This window comes from Microplitis mediator, chromosome 7, assembly GCF_029852145.1.
Source record: "Microplitis mediator isolate UGA2020A chromosome 7, iyMicMedi2.1, whole genome shotgun sequence".
Classification (NCBI taxonomy): Eukaryota; Metazoa; Arthropoda; class Insecta; order Hymenoptera; family Braconidae; genus Microplitis; species Microplitis mediator.
Window position 1 is genome coordinate 25,575,277 of NC_079975.1, and position 21,606 is coordinate 25,596,882.

A 21,606-nucleotide genomic window follows, 5' to 3' on the forward strand; every position below is an offset into this window, starting at 1 on the left:
TGTCGAATTCTACAAAACAGAATTCAAATGAATTGAAAATTTGAATTTGAATTAAACAGAATAAAACCGATTTAAAAATTTCAAATTCGTTTTAATTCAGTTTAATTCGGATTCAGAACCAGAAATTGGATAATTATTTTCGAATTGATCAGAATTAAACCGAATAGAATTATTTAAATTCGTGGTAATTTGGACAAATTCTGGTTTGCCTGCCGAATTAGACAGAATTCATTTTTAAGTTAGGTACCAAATTAACAGAATTTATCTGAATTAAATAGAATTAAAAATTTAATTCTGTTTTATTCGATCGAATTCAGTTGTTTAATCAGGGCCTTCAGGACATGGGCTATGAGATTTTTTCTCATGATCAACTTCAATCTCAAATATTTTTTAAATTTCAAATGGAAAGGCTACTAAAAATTTTTGTATCTTCCAATAATTTAGTTATCTTTTTTTTTTAATTAAAAATAATGAAAAAGAAAATTTTTTTCGGAGGATATGAGATTTTTTCTCATGGCCAGAGTAATAAAAGGTGGGAAATTTTAGCTTTCGTTTCTTTTTCGGCCGAGTTCGGGTCATTTCGTAGTGTTATATCCTGGCTGTCAAGCAGGGCCCGTTCTTAGCTCACTAGATTATTTTACCGACCTAAAGTCTATTCCCAAAATAAGGCACCCTAATTACCAACAATTAGAGTACCTTAAGTAGATAATTATAATAACGTAAGAATATTATATATCATAAGAATTACTCCATCATTTAAATTGTATAAAATAAGAATATCTTTAACATACGTGTATTTTACGAATCAATAATCAAATAACAAACTATCACCGGATGTACTTAATCCCACGTATGAGAACATTTTTCATAATAATCTTCAAGTATATTCAACTAGAGATAATTTAATCATTTTAAAACACAGCTGTATAAACTATTAGTAATAATTTGTAACAAACGCAGATGATATGAAAATGGACTTTGACTTTCAAATAAATAACTTTTCTCAGATATTACATCAGCCGAGGATCAAATCCCTTCTCGCGCTCGACGCATGGGTCTCATGCCCAATCGCCTCGCGCTGATAAGCAATGACGAGTTCAATGACCACTGAGTGTGAACTCTGATCAACAATTCAACCCCACTATTTTTGGTGCTTAGAATACCTAATAAAAACCCTCGCTCTCAGAGCAGGAGGGGCTCACTCTGTTCGATTATTATTCAGATACATTTAGTCTTAGACACATTAGACTTAGACTCTGAACACCAGATCTTTGATATCAGAGCTTATTAAATTATCAAGTCCATAGTTATACCTTCTGTAAGTTTGACTATTGAACATACATCATTTGTATATTAAGTGTATACTTTCAACTTCTAAATTCTATAACTATCAATTGTGAATAAAGTTATTGTTATATCTAAAATACAACCAGTTATTTCGGGTCACCGTGAGGTGATTTGCTGTCGAGAACCCAATACCTAGAAATACTACAGAACTAGCTGAGCTCAACATCAACATCGTGCAGCGAAAACGTAACAGCTAGTATATATTAAAATTGGTGGCAGCGATCGGATTCGAACAGCCCCGAAGTTCCTGGTGAGTTTTCAAAAAAATCTGGAAATTTTTTTTTTCCCATTAAAAAAAACTCAATCAACCTCAAAGTAAAAACTTTTATTGAGTGAAAAGTGAGTATCAAAAAAAAATAATAATAAGAAATTAACATTTAAATTCAGTGTTTCCAGTAACGAGTAAAATAATAAAATTTTTTTTTCTCGTCAAAAATTTTTACTGAATAAAATTAAATAAATAAAATAATACTAATATAAAAAAAAAGAAAAACTTTCCGAAAATTTTTTTTGTTGTGTGTAAAAAAAAAACAAATAAAAAAAAAAAAAAAAAAATTAAAAATAAAGTGAAATAAAATTAAAAAAAAATAAAAGAAAGTGCTAAATTTAAAAAAAAAAAAAAAAAAAAAAATTTTTTTGTGGTGAAAAAATAATATAATCCATCACACATTCAAATTTACAACGTCATCAGAGCCTTTTGAATATACTTGTCTACATAATCATCGTCATCGGAGCCTTGTTAGCTTATCAGCAACGCACACTACAGCAGCAGAGCCTTCAACCAACATCCTACTACTCTTCGAAGTCTACAGAAGTCTTACCAGCGTCTTCTGTCGTATTTAATAAACATTTCTTATCACTATAAGAGTAAGTCAATTTAAATCTTTACTACAAAAATGACATTAACTGAAGAAATGGAGACAACTATCTCCGAACAACAAAGTCAAATTCTTGCATTACAAGCGCAATTAGAAAAATTAAAACAAATTAGCGAAGTAGAAAAAAGCAAACTAGAATCTCAAATGCATGAACATTTTCAAAAACAACTCGAAAATAAATTAAAAGAACAATTAGATATTTTAACTGCAAACAATAGTAAAGAAAAAACAATAAATTTAAATAATACTATTACACAAACTAAATCAGATTATAAAGAATTTTTCAAAACGATACCAGATTTTGATGGTACTACTAGTGGTTATCCAGTAGATTCATTTATACAAAGTTGCGTAGATGCAAAAGAATTTATTGCATTACGTATTTTAGATCATAAACAAGTTATTCGATTTTTAATTGCAAAATGTAAAGGCGAAGCGTTAAAACGCATTTGTTCAAAAAATTATTCTAATGTTAACGACCTAATTAAATTCATAAATCTTCACTTCAGACCTAAAAAACTTATTTCGGTTTGGCTAAAAGAGTTCAATGATTTCGTTCAACTACCTAACGAAAAAGTTTTAGATTTCAGTTATAGAATAGATAATCATTTAACGCGCGCGATCGCGGAAATAGATTTATCAGATATCGATGATAAAGATTCAAAAAAGTCAACTGCAATTGAAGCAGCAGTCCAAGCATTCTTATCAGGTCTTCGACCTAATATAGCTATGTTCTTACAACAAGCTACTGCTCAAAATCTCTATTTAACTCTTGATGACGCAGCAAAAGCAGCGATGGAAATCGAAACTTGTCAGCAACAAATGACATCAGTTTCCAAATATTTTAAATCTCATGATCCAGTTTCAAAAAATTGCTATGCTATTCAATCAGATAATAAAAATAATTTTTCTCGAAATACTAATAATAATAATAATCATAATAATCAATATAAAAAACCAAATCAAAATATAAACATGCGATCCCATACTAATAATAATAATAATTCACAACAAGAAATAAGTTGTGTTTACTGTAAACGAACTAATCACACTGTTAACGATTGTCGCGTTTTAGAATATCATAAAAATAATAATAATAATAAATCAAATTCAGAAAAAACTATTCCAGAATGTAGTTATTGTAAAAAGCAATATCACACTATCGATGTATGTCGTAAACGCATATTTAATGAAGACAAACGTAAAAATCAACCAACTAATTCTGAAAATGCGGGAAACGAAAAGACGTTCCCTCGATCCGGCGCTCCGACGGGCAACGTTTTATCTCAGCGCCAGGTAATAACTCAAGCACAATAAGAATCCCATTAAAAACTTATTTTGTAGGCGCACTCTTACCAAATTATAGGCCTACATCAATTATAATAAGATCAGATGACATTAAATTAAATACTGCTAAATTTTTGATTGATACTGGTTGCAATTTAAATTTAATAAAATTAAGCGAAATTAAAAATTCTAAATTAATCGATGAATCATACTGCTTTAAATTAAATGGAGTTTCTGATGCTTTAACTCTAGGAAAAATTCAATTACGCATGCTTAATACTACAGTAGATTTTCATATTATTCCTGACGAATTTCCTCTCGAATATACTGGAATCATTGGTTGGGAATTTATTAAAGAACAAGGTGGTGTAATCGACTCTACCAAGGAATCCATAACTTTCACTAAATTACAATTAGAGATACCATTTTTAGAAAAGGAAAGCTTTGTCCTGCCGGCTAGGTCAAAAGCTCCAATATACATTCGAGTCAAAAATAACTTAAGTGAAGGTTATGTACCTGAAATAGAGTTGGGTGATGGAATATTTGCAGGTGAAGCCGTGGTCAAAAATGATCATGGAATAGCTTACTTATATGCCATCAATACACAAGATGTGGACGTCACAGTGAATGTGCCCGTAATTCCTTTGTATCCTTTCGATACAAGTGTAGACGAGGACAGTAGCCCTTCGGAAAAGGAAGATAAGGCCACAGAACATAGAGATCATACTCAGTTTCGAGATGACCGTGTTAATGAGGTTCTTAAGCTTCTTCGGCTAAATCACCTTGACGACAAAGAGCGTAAAGCAGTTATTTCTCTTATCGAGGAATACTCTGACCTCTTCCACATACCTGGTGAGCCTCTCAAATCCACTGATATTATAACTCACAAAATACATACAACCGATGATATACCGGTAAACACTCGACAATATCGATATCCACCTACTCTAAAAGATGAAATTGAAAAACATATTGACGAATTACGTAAGATGGACATTATCGAGCCATCGAACTCACCATATTGTTCTCCTTTATGGATTGTTCCTAAGAAACCTGACTCTGAAGGTAACAAACGTACTCGTTTAGTAATTGATTACAGAAATCTCAATGACAAAACTGAAAAAGACGTCTATCCATTGCCATTAATTTGTGAAATTCTCGATCAACTTGGTGGTGCTACATACTTTTCAATTTTCGACTTAAAATCGGGTTTTCATCAAATTAAACTATCCCGTAAACATAGAAAGAAAACAGCTTTCAAAACACCTTATGGTCTTTATCAATTCACACGAATGCCTTTTGGTTTAAAAAATGCACCCGCTACATTTCAAAGATTGATGGACTTAGTTCTTAGAGGTTTACAGGGTTTTGATTTATTCGTATATCTAGACGATATCGTAATTTATGCACGTACACTCGAAGAGCATGCGACAAAATTTATAAAACTCGCAGAACGCCTGCGCAGTGCAAACTTAACACTTCAAACAGAAAAATGCGAATTTCTTAAAAGAGAAGTAATGTATTTAGGTCATCTAATATCGGCTGATGGCGTTAAGCCTGATCCAAATAAAATTAAAGCAGTCAAAGAATTCAAAGTTCCAACTAATGTTAAGTCATTGAGAGAATTTCTCGGTCTTTGTGGTTACTATCGTCGTTTCATCAAAGATTTTGCAAAGGTTGCGAAGCCTTTATCGGACCTTACAAGTAAAAATGCGAAGTTCGAATGGACCACGAATCATCAAGTGGCTTTCGAAACCTTACGAGATAAATTATGCACAGCTCCGATATTACAGTATCCGGACTTTGAAAAACCATTTATTGTAACGACTGACGCATCAGGTTACGCAGTCGGTGCAATTCTCTCACAAGGTAAGGTTGGCGAAGATCCTATGGTAGCCGCCGCTTCTAGAGTCCTAAATAAACATGAAAGAAACTATTCTACGACTGAAAAAGAAATGGTCGCAGTTCTCTTTGGTATAGAAACTTTCAGACATTATCTCTACGGTAGACCGTTCACGCTAGTGACCGACCATCGGCCACTAGTATGGGTTAATAATATGAATGACCCAAACTCACGTGTAATGCGGTGGAGACATCGTCTGGCAGATTTCGAATTTCAAATAGTGCATAAAGCAGGTAAAAAAAATACTAATGCTGATGCACTATCTCGTAATCCAATTATCGAGGAGCGTCAAGCTTATCCAATTAAAGTTAAATGGCGCTATAAAAACACTCCTTATGGAGGTAAAACCCTTAGTACGGGTTTAGCTAGATTAAGATCGTCAGATTCTGACGAACGAAAAAAAGTAAAATTTGCCGCGATTGAAGCTTCTGATACTTCTATTTCAGAGAATGAAGCGCGGGAAACTCTAAAAACTAAAATTCAAACGTTTGTTCCTCATGGTAATAGTGAAAATGGTTCAGATACGGTTGAAAAGAATAAGAAAAACTTAAATTCTAAAACTTCGGCGGTTGAGTCAACAGATATGGATCTGACCGACCCAATCGACAAAACTCAAAACCTTGAGCTCACACCTCAAGCGGTTGAATCTGTGGATATATTACCTACAGATCCAGTCGACAAAATTATTTCTATCGACGACAATAGGATTGATCACCCGATTGATCGACGATCAGTTAAAGAAAAGCTAAATTCAGAACCTTCAGGATATATCGTTAAAAATAAAATTTTTAGAAAAAAGAAATCTGACGTCAGGCGATATAATCCATTTTCAAGAAATACTAAATTACTAAATTCAGAAAAACTAAATTCAGAAAAACTAAATTCAGAAAAGCTAAATTCAGAAAAACTAAATTCAGAAAAACTAAATTCAGAAAAGCTAAATTCAGAAAAACTAAATTCAGAAAAACTAAATTCAGAAAAGCTAAATCCAGAAAAACTAAATTCAGAACAACTAAATTCAGAAAAACTAAATTTAGAAAAGCGAAATTTACAACCCGGTAAAACATGCGAAAATAAAACTAAAATTCATGATGAAGAAATTATTCTTTCAGACTTTCATGACACTTCGTCATCGGATGATTCAGATATTTATAATATTCAAAAACTTCGAAAAAAGATTTTTGATCAGCAAAAGAAAATCGGAATTTATAACGGGGATACGACAGATTCCACTGACTTTGGAATTACTCCTGTACCCACTCCAATTAAAAATATTAATAAAAATGCATCATTATCCGAGAATATGACTATTTCTCGTACTTCATTACAAGATTCATCCCCTCTCCCTATAATTGAAACTCTGAATACGCCTACACCAGGCCCAAGTTTCAGACCTAAGATTCAAGCTACAAACACTTCTACCCCCCTCCTTCCCATACAACCCTCCCCTAGAACGCCCATTATTGCGCGAACTCATCCTACGAGTAAAGAAAATAATTTTCAGAGAAATTTAGCAAAAAATTTTCTAATTAAAAGAACATCACAATTGGCTAATTTTACTCCTTCTCCAATGATACGTTCCAAGAAAAGAAATAAAAACAATTTAGAAATATCAAATGTTATAATTCCAGAAACTTCAGAAGAAAGCAGTTCAGATGAATCGATTATTTCAAATAGCGAAACTAGCGAAAATTTACCGCGTAAAAATAATTCTAAAAATTCAAATAAAATTGAAAAAACTTTAAATTTAAATAATTCTAATAAAGCAACTTATATTGAACCTAAAGGTAACCCAGATGAAGGTGGTGCAATCCCATGGTCATCTGACGAAGGTGGTGATGTACCTAAAATTATTCATACTCAAGCTGTAATTGAAAATAATAGAAACAATATATCTTTACAAAACTCGTTTATAGAACCTATGGAAGTCGTAAGCGTTATTTATTCATCAGAAGAATCGAGCAGCGATAAAAATGTCGTACGAGACTCAAAAACATCTCAAACACGCGTAAATATAGAAAATATAGATAACGTTAAAAGTTCGGTCGGAATTCAACAATCTTTAAACACACATCTTCCTCATGTTAATGCTCCATCACCATCACGTGACTTAAGTAATCCAAAAAATACATTTGTAAACAATACAGTAAATAAATATACTAATCCTACACAACATATACAGCCGTTACGAAGATCTTCACGCCAACGTAAGCCGACAAAATGCGCTTGCTGTGACGTAACTAAATATAATCATCAACAACACATTTCAAATATTAAAAATGCTATGCAACACAAAAATAGCTATCAAGATTTAAAAACAAAATCAAAACAAATGAATAAAAATAGTAATTTCAGACAGAGATATCCACAAATTCCTAATATTATTGCAACTTTGGAACCTGTAAATTTAGAAACTATAAATTCAGAACATTCAAAAGAAAATGAATCAATATTAGCTAATGATCCTAATGATAATTTAAATATTACACAAAATAACATTGCAAGAATTACAGCTGATGAAAATTATCAAACATTTTTAAATGATCCAGGTAGTCCAGCGGCGCCGATAAGAGCAGCCTCGGACCCTGTTTACAACTCTCCGACACATACTAATAACGTTTTAACACGAATCGATAATAATAATCCTCCAATATTTAACAATAATGATTCACAGCTAGTAATTGATAATATTTCTCACGGTGAAGAAATCGAAAAATCTAACAATTTTATTGAAACTAGAGACAATTTAGAGATGAAAAAAGATAATTATTTATGTTTTATTTCTGCAGATGGCACTGTATCCAGTGAAATCGGTAAAAGATTATTAGAATTAGGTTTATTAAAATTATCTCCAACAAATAAATATAAAATAGGTGAAGTAATTAAGTCAGGAACTACGCGGAAAAGAGTGTTTGCATTAGTCACTCAAAATAATGATCAAGATTTGCCTATCGAAAATAATTATTTAAAAGCATTTTTACATTTAAAAGAAACAATGTTAGGAATGGATTTAAAAACGGCTAGCATCTCAGAAGGTAGAAGTAATTTGAAAAACGTTTCGTGGTTAAAAATTAAAAATATTATAGATCAAGTATTTGCAGGAACAGAAATAAAAATAACTATTTGTAAAGATAAAATCATTATTCCTTCAGTAGAACAGAGACAAAAAAATCATGCAGGAGAATCATGAGTCTCCGTTCGCAGGTCACAAAGGTGTGACTAAGACATACAATAGAATTAGACAGAGATATTTCTGGGATAATATAAAAAAAGATATAGAAGGTTTTGTTCGTAAATGTATAAGTTGTCAAAAGAAAAAACTAGTTAGAATCAAAACTAAACAACCAATGATAATTACCGATACTTCTTCAGACACTTTTGATAAAGTTGCTATGGATATCGTAGTACCTAACATAATTTCAAATAATGGTTACAGATATATATTAACTATGCAAGATGATCTTTCTAAATATTGTTTAGCTATTCCTTTATACGGCATGACAGCAGATGATATTGCAGAAGCTTTAATAGAACGTTTCATCTGTCTTCATGGCTGTCCAAAAGTTATTTTGACTGATCAAGGCGCGGCTTTTATCGGTAAAGTTATGCGGAGAGTAGCGAAAGCATTTAAAATTAAACAAGTTAAAACTACAGCTTTTCACCCTCAATCTAATGGCTCATTAGAAAGAAGTCATCAGGTTCTTACAGATTTCATTAAACATTACACAAATCATAAAGATTGGGATAAATGGCTTCCTTTTGCAGTTTTTGCATATAACACTAGTGTACACGAAGGGACTAAATTCAGCCCTTATCAGCTGGTCTACGGAAAACAAGCCCGTATGCCTTCGGAATTTCCTTATCTTGAAGAAATTCTCACGTATGATGATCACGTTCAAAGTTTAACCCTTAGACTTTTTGAAACTAAAAGACAAGCGAAAGAAAATTTAGAAAAAGCTAAAGAAAAATCAAAAAAATATTATGATCAGAAAATTAATCCCGTGAAATTTACTATAGGTCAAGAAATCTATTTAATCAAAAATCAAAAAACCGGTAAATTTGACGACAATTATTTAGGCCCATTTAAAATTACTGATGTACTTGCAGATAAGAATGATATAGAGATAGAATACAAACCGGGGAAAAGAAAAATAGTTCACTGCGATAGAGCAAAAATAGCATATAAATAAGTTATCTCGCTTTCCCATTCACACAATACTGAAGACTACTTTCTTTCCTACCAACGATCCTTGACTAAGGACTCCAACTAACACACGAATTTCAAATATAAAAAATTTTTATACAAAAATATATGTATGTATAATATCTATTAGGAAAAAAAATCGAATAACTATATCAAAAATATATAAAAAAATAATTTGTATTCCTCTTTAGGAAAAAAACCACTAATAGTATCAATAAACTTATCCTCAAAATTTCATGAAAAAATATACTGAAATCGTATAGATAATAGTATCAATAAACTTATTCTCAAAGCTTCATAAAAAAAAAAAAAAAAAAGATATACTAAAATCATAAATACATATGTATCAATAATTAAATGTAAACAAGAAAATTTTTTAAATAAGAAATTAATTTTGTAAGTTAGATTTTAAGTAGAATTTTAAGCAAAACTATTTAACGAATAATAAAACAAAATTTAAGTAATAAAGCAAAGAAAAAATAAGAAAGACATCTGTTTATCAACTTATCATGTAGTTAAAATAGAATACATTTGTAAGGAAATAGACCTTACGTCGGTAAGACCCATTATGTTTAAAAAAAAATAACGAGCGGGGCGCTCGTCCAACGGGGTGGGGCGTGTTATATCCTGGCTGTCAAGCAGGGCCCGTTCTTAGCTCACTAGATTATTTTACCGACCTAAAGTCTATTCCCAAAATAAGGCACCCTAATTACCAACAATTAGAGTACCTTAAGTAGATAATTATAATAACGTAAGAATATTATATATCATAAGAATTACTCCATCATTTAAATTGTATAAAATAAGAATATCTTTAACATACGTGTATTTTACGAATCAATAATCAAATAACAAACTATCACCGGATGTACTTAATCCCACGTATGAGAACATTTTTCATAATAATCTTCAAGTATATTCAACTAGAGATAATTTAATCATTTTAAAACACAGCTGTATAAACTATTAGTAATAATTTGTAACAAACGCAGATGATATGAAAATGGACTTTGACTTTCAAATAAATAACTTTTCTCAGATATTACATCAGCCGAGGATCAAATCCCTTCTCGCGCTCGACGCATGGGTCTCATGCCCAATCGCCTCGCGCTGATAAGCAATGACGAGTTCAATGACCACTGAGTGTGAACTCTGATCAACAATTCAACCCCACTATTTTTGGTGCTTAGAATACCTAATAAAAACCCTCGCTCTCAGAGCAGGAGGGGCTCACTCTGTTCGATTATTATTCAGATACATTTAGTCTTAGACACATTAGACTTAGACTCTGAACACCAGATCTTTGATATCAGAGCTTATTAAATTATCAAGTCCATAGTTATACCTTCTGTAAGTTTGACTATTGAACATACATCATTTGTATATTAAGTGTATACTTTCAACTTCTAAATTCTATAACTATCAATTGTGAATAAAGTTATTGTTATATCTAAAATACAACCAGTTATTTCGGGTCACCGTGAGGTGATTTGCTGTCGAGAACCCAATACCTAGAAATACTACAGAACTAGCTGAGCTCAACATCAACATCGTGCAGCGAAAACGTAACAGTAGTACGCGTCCGCCATATTTGTTTACATGATACATATGTTTACAAAATAATAGTGCAATATTGTGCAGTGTTTATCTGCATAAATATGTAAAGCTTATAATTTAATAGTTCATATTATTTAAATATAATTATTTTATGGTTTAAAAACATTAAAAAAAAAAATAAATGATGTTTTCGTAAGAAAACTGTATTTGAAATATTTGGTGCGCATGCGCAGAAGCCATGAGATTTTTTCTCATGGCCAGAGTAAATAACGGCAGTCAAAACACCCATGTCCTGAAGGGTTAATAGGTAAAGAGAAAGCAATAGACTTTGCAGGCTATCCCTGAAATTTTCCATCTTGGACCTAAAATTGTTCCTGGGATATTTTGTCGGGGGATATTTTGTCGGAAATATTAACGCACGTAACCATTTATTATGTGGGTAAATAATTGGGACAGTATTGAGTAGCAGAAAATGTTTTTTCGTTAGAAAGAAGATTAAAAGATAAGAAAGTTCGAATTTTGAAGAAATCCTTACCTGGATTGGCGCCATCTCTGAATTCACGCGGCAAGTGGCTGTAGTGTAGGAAGTATTGAATGTGCGCCATTTCATGGTGGACAGTTATCAGATCCTTCATTGTTACTTTTGTGCACATTTTTATTCTGTGGAAAAAATTGTGGATTATTTGAATAGTTCACTCGAGGGGTTGATAAAAAATTATGAATGGAGAAGATCTAGTGACTTGCCGATAATCTACGCGGTTACAAAAGTCCCAAGCGGAAGGCTGACAAATTAATGGCCGGTCACCCGGGTCGACGATTATACTTCCCGACCAGAATTCCTGGGGCATTGCGCTCAAATTTAGTGAGAGGTAGAATTCTTCTCCAATACGGAACATATCTATGGGCGTGTACCCCTGTAACAAATAAATTTTCATTAAAAATATATAAAAAAAAAACAACAGAAAAATCCCTAACTGCGCACCTCAATCGCTCATTATTTTTATTTACCTTCTAAATTACTAATTTTATTTTTTTTAGTCTTTAAATTTTTGAATTTCAAATTTTTAAAATCTCCCGCCTTTTCTTAGATGTCGCTTTTTTATTTAATTCTACTGTCGCACTAGTGCTGCTGCCAGTAGTTGGTAGAAAATAAAAGTGAACAATAAAAATAGTAAAAACAAAATGGCCGCCAAATTTTTTGCGCTTCGCGCTTGAGGTGCAAAAAAATTTTATTTGAATACAGGTTAGGATTTTTTACCTGCGCTTGCATTTCTTCCGTAACATCCATGTAATATTTGCCAGGATACGGAGTAGTTATGTCAAGAAGATTCGTCCACGATTGTCCCCATACATTTCCTTAATTAATTATTAATTATTAATTCCTAATTAATAATTTAAATTCATAATAAAAAAAATTATTTACCAAGTATGTGAGCAGGAAGCGGAGTATGTCCGCCGATTCTTTCAGGTCCATAGAGATCGCGAAGCTTCTTTCTGACATACGCATGAAGTTCTTCGTAAAGAGGTCGGACACTTTCCCACACTTCGTCTAATTCCTGCTGGAAATCCGGTGACTCGTATGGGAACATCCAATAGTCTGCTGCATCAGTAAAATCTACGGGACAATTTTACGTAAATTATTTTTTTTATTCAAAATTTATTAAAATAGAAAGGTTTATATTTAAATATTAGAAATTTTAATGGCTTACTATTTAATCTGGCAACTTCATTATTCAAAAAGACTAATTGACTATAGAGGTCACGGATTTGCGAGCCGCTTCGTCGTCGCCATTCCACCCACACCCACTGTAATTCATCCCAGTCTCTACTTTTGGCCATTAGTTTTGATATTTCTATAAATAAACGTTTTAAATTATAAAATAAATTTACTATCATATATATTTTTTGTGAATAATTCATTTTTATTTACTTGACTTGAATTATTTTTTTTAATTACACATGAAGATTTTCACACGGTACTTAGTTACGCATTAATTGTTCAAAAATAAATTTGAATAATTATATGAATATATATATTAAGTAATAAAATTAATAAGTAGGTGATATTAAATATTCAAATGAAGTTTATTCAAATTATGGTTAGTTGAGCATAATAACAAATTACCATTTGAATTGTAATTTTCTTTAAATGCATAATTGTTTGTTACTCATTGTTGCTAACTAATTGCATGCTATTAAAAATTTTATGCAATCAATTTATGTTAATTTTATAATTAACTATCCGTCCTCGGGTAAAAAAAAATTCGTTTCAAAATTTTTTAAAAAAAGCTCATAATAGTGATCGTCGAAATTCGGATTTTGGATTTTGAAAAATTCAGGAAAAAAACAAAATTTCGACCTCCTGTAAAGTTATGTTTATTGAAAAAATTTGGAAAGTACTGAGATGAAAATTTTTTCGTTCATTGATTTTTATAAAATTCCAAAATTGTGTGAGTCTAAGATCAAAATTATCTCTTATGTTCAAATTCTTCATTATGAATTTTGTTACGCAGGTCAATTTATTTTTAATAAAACCCGACAAACTGTACAAAGTTAGTGTAGAGTCGGGCCCAAAAATGCCCAATTTCGCGTAAGCCGCAATGAGATCTAGTAGCTTATCTCTAGCCGCGAAATTTTTTTAACTTCCCGCTAAGAAAATTGTAAATTTTCAAAAATTCGGGAAGTTATTGGTTTTGGTCCGATTTACGAAAATCGAATTATCATCAGATGTCGACGTTTTGAGGTCCTAGGAAGCTATTCTGACTAATTTCAAGATGATGTCCGAGTGTATGTACGTACGTACGTACGTATGTAAATACCTGTTTCTTTTGAACGGGTGAAGCGATTTTGAACTTTAAGGTGTCATTTGACGCGGATTGTCAATATCTTGAAGCTGTAAGAAATTGAGCTAGATCGGTAGGGCTCGTTCAGAGGTATTCCAAAAATAAAATTTTTCCAAAAATGTTTTTTTTGGATAACTTTCAATGTGCTCGATGGATTGATTCCAAAATCGACTGGGCTCTAGAGCTTTATAAGCCGCGTCGAATGCCACCTCAACCGTCTTAATCGGTTTATTCGTTTGAGAGATATCGTTGGAGAAAAAATGGTAAAAAACTATTTTTTTCAAAAAGAACGGTATACAAAAGTATTTTCGAGCTCGAAAACAGCGGGAAGTTTTACGGCTGGCCCACAGGGTCAACCGATAGACAGATTTTTTTATTTATAAATTGACTTTACTTAACTTATTTTCGAACCTCGGGATGAATTAAAATTCATTCCAGGACAGTCGGTCTCAAAAATAGTATATTACACTACAAGGGAAGAAAGTTGAAATTCCTGCCCTGTGTGATATGATGCCCGCGGCGAAGCCGAGGGCATCATGACACACAGGGCAGGGCTTTTAACTATCTTCCCGTGTGGTGTATACGATTTTTCTTTATACCTGGTCGAAAGTACGTTTATTAATTACATTTTTGAATACTATAAACAACACAACCACGTTCTGCCTTCAGCTGACAGGTCGGCCATGTTTTTTTTATTTGCTCCCTATTGACGCGCCTCTTTCGGACATACATAAAACTTTAATTTTTTTCCGTCTCCCTTTTTTTTTTTGTTGCGTTTTTGATGCCTGCCCCGCGACATTTGAAAGCACGAGCGAAGCGAGTGCGTCTGGTCGGCGGGGGCAGGCATCAAAAACAAAACAAAAAAAAAGACATAATTATACTTATAAAAAATAAAAATAAAAAATAATTATTTTTTTTCGAAAGAAATAAATTTATGCCTATGAACAAGATTTTTTTCCTGCCAATAAATAATATATAAATGAATACATAATCTTTCAATAATTAACCTCGCCTCTGCATCAAAATCTTTTATCACCTCATCCTCGTCCATAGAGTCATCAGATGATACTTTTTCAGTCATTTTATTATTGCAAGTACACTGTTTACTTAAAATATCACAAACAACGAGACACGAAAACACTGACGTACATATAAATAAAGCAACGATCTATGATGTTATCGTCAAAAATTTTATTGATAAAGTGGTAGACGTTCAGTAGATGGCAGCAGCCGGCTGTTTCCGTAGGCACGAAAAAATTTTTTGCTCCCGGCGATGTAAGTGGGGCGCGTGTAACTCCACTAGGAGAGGGAAATGAGACTTTAGGCCTTAAAATTAGGGAGGGAAGTGCGTACTTTCGACTAAGGGATAAAGAAAAAAATATTTCCTCAAGATTGACCGGTCAGAGGGACATTTTTGTATCGTAAGCTGCTGTATGCTGCGTGAGTCAAATCGGGTCGCGTAAAAATTTTTTTTGTCTACTAATCAAATTCATTTTACTCATTTGCATGCCTATGGATGGTTTCAAATTCAAAGTTGGCCCATGCAGGGTCACCCTGCCACAAACTATCCTATGATAAAATTTATATGGAATATATGTGAAGCCAAACTACTCGTAACATGATTGGTCGAAAGCAAAAAAATATATACAAACGACACGAAAATATACATTAAAATAAATATATGAAAAACGACAGGCGCAAAATATTACTCTATAAAATACAAAAAATTTACCTGGATACAGTCTCAGTCCGCATCTAAATGGATCATTATGCGCGCAAATAGTCGCCGAATTATAAATCGCCAGCATATCATTTATCAGTCGATTATACTGCAACAAAAAAAATGTTATTTATTTTAGTGAAAGTTTTTGCCAGACTGATAACAACAACATTAAAATAATTAAGCCTCCTCGGCCCACGCATAATCTTAACATCTTGTCACGCATCACTGCGTCATACATATTACATTATTATAAAACATATTCTATAACAAAACTACACCTTACACATTATTCTCATTCTCTGTAAAATAATAATAAATTTTTTTTTTTTTCATATTTTTTAACGCGTATTCTATACACTCTCGTATTTTCTCATCGATTGTATAAGTAATTACCGGTTTATTTTAAATCCTATTCTTCATCATACTACATACATATGAATATATATATATATATATATATATATATATAATATATAAATAAACAATTTGAATTTTAAAAACGCATTCTAAAAACAAATAATATATTTAAATATTATTCAAATATTTTATCTTGTTCTATAAACGTCATTATATTTATTTTATTATATATATTTACACATATATGACTAACTATTAAATATTCTTGAGTCTGTTCAGAATTTTAAAATGCATTTAAACGATCTTCACAATAAATTACGTAATCATTGGGTACTTAATAATAAAGGTCGGGTGGTAAATCAGTCAGAAACGTGCTCTAGTGAGGTAACTATTTTCTATATATATATATATATATATATATATATATATATATATATATATATATATATATATATATATATAGTCGAAAAAAATTTATGACAAAAAATGCATAAATTATGTCCATTAATTTTTTTAAATTTTTAATGGCGGGTTTTTTATTTTTTTTTAGGGACAAAACGATTTTATGAGTCTGCACTTAAATTAATTAGTCCAATAGTTGGTATTTAAAGTACTGAGAGAAATGACCTACTCAAGGTAAAAGAGTCATCAGTGTCAGTAGTGTTCGTTGTGGTTGAGCGATATTTCTTACATTTCTTCACTAGTATTGTGACCTAGTTCTACAGTATACTAGTTATGCCTGACCTTGGTTACACCTTACATTTGTTGTATTAAATATGTGGGAAATATTATAATTTATTGTTCTTGTTGTTGTTATTGTCGAGGTTTAAAAGAAGATGGAATAGATTTTTATTGCATAGAAAAAAAAAGGATTTCTTGGCGCAAGAATTTTTGTTTTTTCTCTAGTGCAAAAAATTTCTTAGGTAATTAAAAATTTTTCGCGCCAAAAATTCCTTTTTTTGAAGTAATTACCCGGTCTAATTGGTCGGGTGGCAAAGCAGCTGGACCGACGATTGATAGATATCTCAATCGTCTTTGGAGGACCGGGTCACGTTGATTGGAGACGTCTAGTTTGTTGATCAATTGCCATGCGCCATTTTGAAATTCTGCGTAATCTCGTTGGGCTTCTAACTGTAAATATAAATTGTAATTAAAAATTACTTTATATTAATTATGAATAGGGTAATTTTACTTCTCCTTAATGAGGGGGTGGGGGTTGTGGCCTAGTTAGTGTCCAAGAAATTTAATTTTGTAATTAAAGAAAAATTGTATTAAGAAACCGGAAATAAGAAAAAGTAATTAAGGGTTGACTTTTTTTTATCACGACTTATCATCAGTAAAAATATATAAGTAGTATATAATCGTCCTTGAATTAAGGAAATATTTAAAAGCTTAATCTTGATTTTTCATGATCGATTTTTAAAAATTTAAAGTGCGTATTTCTTTCTTCCATAAAAAAAGGCCATCCGGCATCCGAAATGGAAGTAGATTTCTTACGATAGTTGTTCCACTTTTAATACGTATATATAATTTAATAATCACCCATCAAAAATTTTCAAAGATATAAACACTGGCATTATCAACACATAAGTCCATTATGTGACTGAACCCTTATTAAATGTCGAACAATTATCGTAAAACAAAAAATGAAAAAAAGGAAAATACAGCTTATTCTATCGGCTATCAAGTTCTTTTTACGTAATAAAGATATATATATCCGTTAAAAAGTTATTTACAAAAAAAACCAAAAAAGTAGAATTTTTCGTTTTTTTTGGAATTTCAAATGTTCACCATTTCTAAACTACTTGGCTGATTTTGCTCATATTCGAACTTAAATAAGCTAATCGTTTATAGAATAAGTGTGCTAAGTTTCATCAAAATCCGTTGAAAATTGTGGCCGCTATCGTCACAACATGGCGCGTTATTTTACATACATACATATATAAACTTTTGAACCAATGGTATTTTTGGAACCTACTCGATGGATTATGATAGACTATGGCGCAATTTTTTGAAAATTCCACCTTAAGGACAAATGCAAAAGATAGACTTCTATGAAATCTACTAAAAAAAGCCGAAGAAGTAGGATTTTTCTTTATTTTTGGAATTTCAAATGTCCCTCATTTCTAAACTAGATGACCAATTTTGCTCATCTTTGAACTTAACCGCGATAACCGTTTATAGAATAAGTGTGCCAAGTTTCATTAAGATCCGTTAAAAATTGTGGCCGCCATCGTCGCAACAAGGCGCGTTATATTACATGTATATATATAAACTTTTGAACCAATGGTATTTTTGGAACCTACTCGATGAATTATAATAGATTATGGCAAATTCTTTGGAAATTCCACCATAAGGACAAATGCAAAAGATAGACTTCTATGAAATCTACTAAAAAAGCCGAAGAAGTAGGATTTTTCTTTATTTTTGGAATTTCAAATGTCCCTCATTTCTAAACTAGATGACCAATTTTGCTCATCTTTGAACTTAACCGCGATAACCGTTTATAGAATAAGTGTGCCAAGTTTCATTAAGATCCGTTAAAAATTGTGGCCGCCATCGTCGCAACAAGGCGCGTTATATTACATGTATATAGGGGAGGGTGGGGCAGAGCGGCCCCCCTAAAATTTTGACCAAAAAAAAAATTTTTTTTTTTTCGACTAATTACTATAAATCCGATATGTTTGTGCATTTTTACCCCTACGCATGACATTTGGGGCAAAATGGACAAGCCCAAAATTTAAAAAAAGTGATTTTTTCATATTTTTATCGTCAAATTAAAAAAAAATTATTATAATTCCACATTTCTAGCCCTACGCATAACACCTGGGGCAAAATGGACCAGCCGAAACTTCCGAAAAAATTATTTTTTCATATTTTTCGGCCGTTTCTTTATGTAAGAGGCAGATTTGGTCACTAAAAATTTATAAAAATTAAATTTTTTTTTTTAGTTGATAAATTTTTGAAATAAAGTAAAATTATAGAATTGATTTTTTTTTTTATTAAATAACAATTAGTAATTAAGGTAATCGAGGGTGAACGATTTTTTACGCTTTAAAAAATTTTTTTCGAGTAATATAAAACCAAAAATAGTTGTCAAGAGAAAGAAATACATTCTTAATGATGAAAACAATTTAAAAAAAAAAAAAAACGAAAAAAAAAATTTTTTTATCACTTTTTGGAGGGGGGCCGCTCTGCCCCACAAAAAAAAAAAAATTTTTTTCAGAATTTTGGCAAAATGTCCATAAATTTGTTCGAAATAGGACAAAAGTAAAGTGATCTTATGGTTGAAAGCCACAAAAAATAATAATTGGCTTAGGGGGGCCGCTCTGCCCCACCCTCCCCTATATAAACTTTTGAACCAATGGTATTTTTGGAACCTACTCGATGAATTATGATAGATTATGGCAAAATTTTTTGAAAATTCCACCATAAGGACAAACGCAAAAGATAGATTTCTATGAAATCTACTAATTAAATGAATTTTAATTATGCAAAATAGTGATTAAAAAATTAATGACACGCGACGAGCACGTGATGGTAACGATTACCGAAATCGCGTAATCGTAATGTAACAAAAAAAAAATAATTTAAAAAAAAGCCACATGTTTTACCGGCGAATATGTAAGCAGTAAGTGGTTGTCTACTGAAACTCTTACTCAATATTTTAATCGCAATGGGTTTTGCCGACACAACAATAGCACCTGGGAACATTTCCCGTATCAAGACGCACATTAACGTATTGTCATTGTACACACGCCCTTTCTCGTGCATCATTCGACGTTAAGCTATAAGACTATTCACGTGGTCATACCACACATATATACATATATATGTACAAGTATTTGTAATTCTCAAGTTATGCATTTGCCGAGAAATTTCACGTGGTAAAACGCAAGCGGCCAATCAATCTCGTGAATCTGACGTTGGAGATGAGGTCGAGGATTTTTTTTCATTATTATTGTTGTCTATACAAAATTATTAAAAAAATAATGAAGTAAATTTTTCAAATTCACTTTTATTATAAATTTCTTTAATTATTTTTTGCTCAATTGATTTTATTACGAAAATTAATGGATTTTTTGGTGTACTCTGTTAATTTTTTTTTAAATTTAACCGAAAAAATGATGAAATTTATTTTTAATTGCAAACTAAAATTACCAATTCAAATAACCAGCATAAAAAAAAATTTTTGAAAATAAAAAGTAGAGCAATTACGAAAAAAAAAGAAAGTTTCTCATGTCTGAAAATACAGATAGCGATAATCTATAATTTGATATGATTAGTTTCTAAATAAAAACCTGGTGGTCGTATCAGTTAAGAAAATAACGAACTGAAAGGTATCGCGTGAGATAGTAGCATTAAAAAATCATAATAACAATTATAATAATAAAAAAAATCGTTAATTGAACGTATTCAAGTCATAAATGAATCAGGAAAATTTTTATCATCTTTAATTATTAATCTGGTTCAAGGAATGCAATGACATTAATTTTTATTGACTTGCAATAACATTTTTTATTTCATTAATTTTTCTTTAAAAAATTGATTTGAATTTTCTTCTAGTCGACAAGGAAATTTAAAAAATTTTTATTTTGATGATCGGGCATAGAACATAAGGGTTGGAATTTTCCATGTAAAAAAATTTTGTTCCAAAAATTTTCATGTTTCCAAATTTGAAAAAATTTTGAGCCTTGAGTCGATCATTTTTCGAACTTTGATAAAATTTGAATAGAAAAATTCTAGTCTCCTTATTTTTATTTGAAAATTTCAAAAAAATTTGAAAACTTCACAGAAAAAAAATTTTTGTGCCAAAAAATTTTCTAGCCCTAAAAAAATTTTTGTCTTCAATTCATAATTCAAAATATTTCTCGCGTCTCAGTTGAATTTTTTTTACTCTCAAAAATTTCAAAATTCACAAAAATTATCAACTCCTAGTTTAATCTTATAAACTTTTTTTGAAAATTTTTAAATCGAATTTTTTTTCTCACGGGTTATTGTATCATATGTTTACTTAGTAAATATAAATAATAAATATGTGAACTTACAGCTTGAAGTTGCGAGTATTCATTAACATTAGTCTCATAATTCCATTGAGCGGCGACATTATTGCTGCACCTTTCCGCACCTTGAAAATCCAATCGCGCAAGGACATTTTTATAATCCAAGTCATTTATTCTAGATCCTCGATCACGCTGATTATAGGGATCTATAGATCCACGGTCACGTTGGTTATAAGGATCTGAAGATCCACGGTCACGTTGATTATAAGGATCTGAAGATCCACGGTCACGCTGATTATAAGAATCTGAAGATCCACGGTCACGCTGATTGTAAGGATCTATCGATCCACGGTCACGTTGGTTATACGAATCTATAGATCCGCGATTACGCTGATTATAAGCGTCTGCAGACACGCGCTCGTCTCTTAGGGGAGGCAAATCCAACTGACAAGATACCAGTGATAGGGAAAATAACACGAATATTATACACGTGGATATCTGGAA

The 21,606-nt window shown here is 31.5% G+C and overlaps 1 protein-coding gene across 1 annotated transcript in view; it reads right to left on the reverse strand.

Annotated features, from left to right (window-relative positions):
• Window positions 1-21,606, reverse strand: part of LOC130670861 (angiotensin-converting enzyme) — a 62,798-nt gene that overhangs the window by 39,753 nt on the left and 1,439 nt on the right. The window contains exons 2-9 of the mRNA XM_057474456.1: window positions 21,148-21,600; window positions 17,072-17,230; window positions 15,752-15,848; window positions 12,886-13,029; window positions 12,600-12,791; window positions 12,435-12,532; window positions 11,921-12,090; window positions 11,712-11,836 (exon numbers count right to left, since the gene is read on the reverse strand). Of these exons, the coding sequence (XP_057330439.1) occupies window positions 11,712-11,836; window positions 11,921-12,090; window positions 12,435-12,532; window positions 12,600-12,791; window positions 12,886-13,029; window positions 15,752-15,848; window positions 17,072-17,230; window positions 21,148-21,600 (1,438 nt within the window). The remainder of the gene's footprint in view (window positions 1-11,711; window positions 11,837-11,920; window positions 12,091-12,434; window positions 12,533-12,599; window positions 12,792-12,885; window positions 13,030-15,751; window positions 15,849-17,071; window positions 17,231-21,147; window positions 21,601-21,606) is intronic.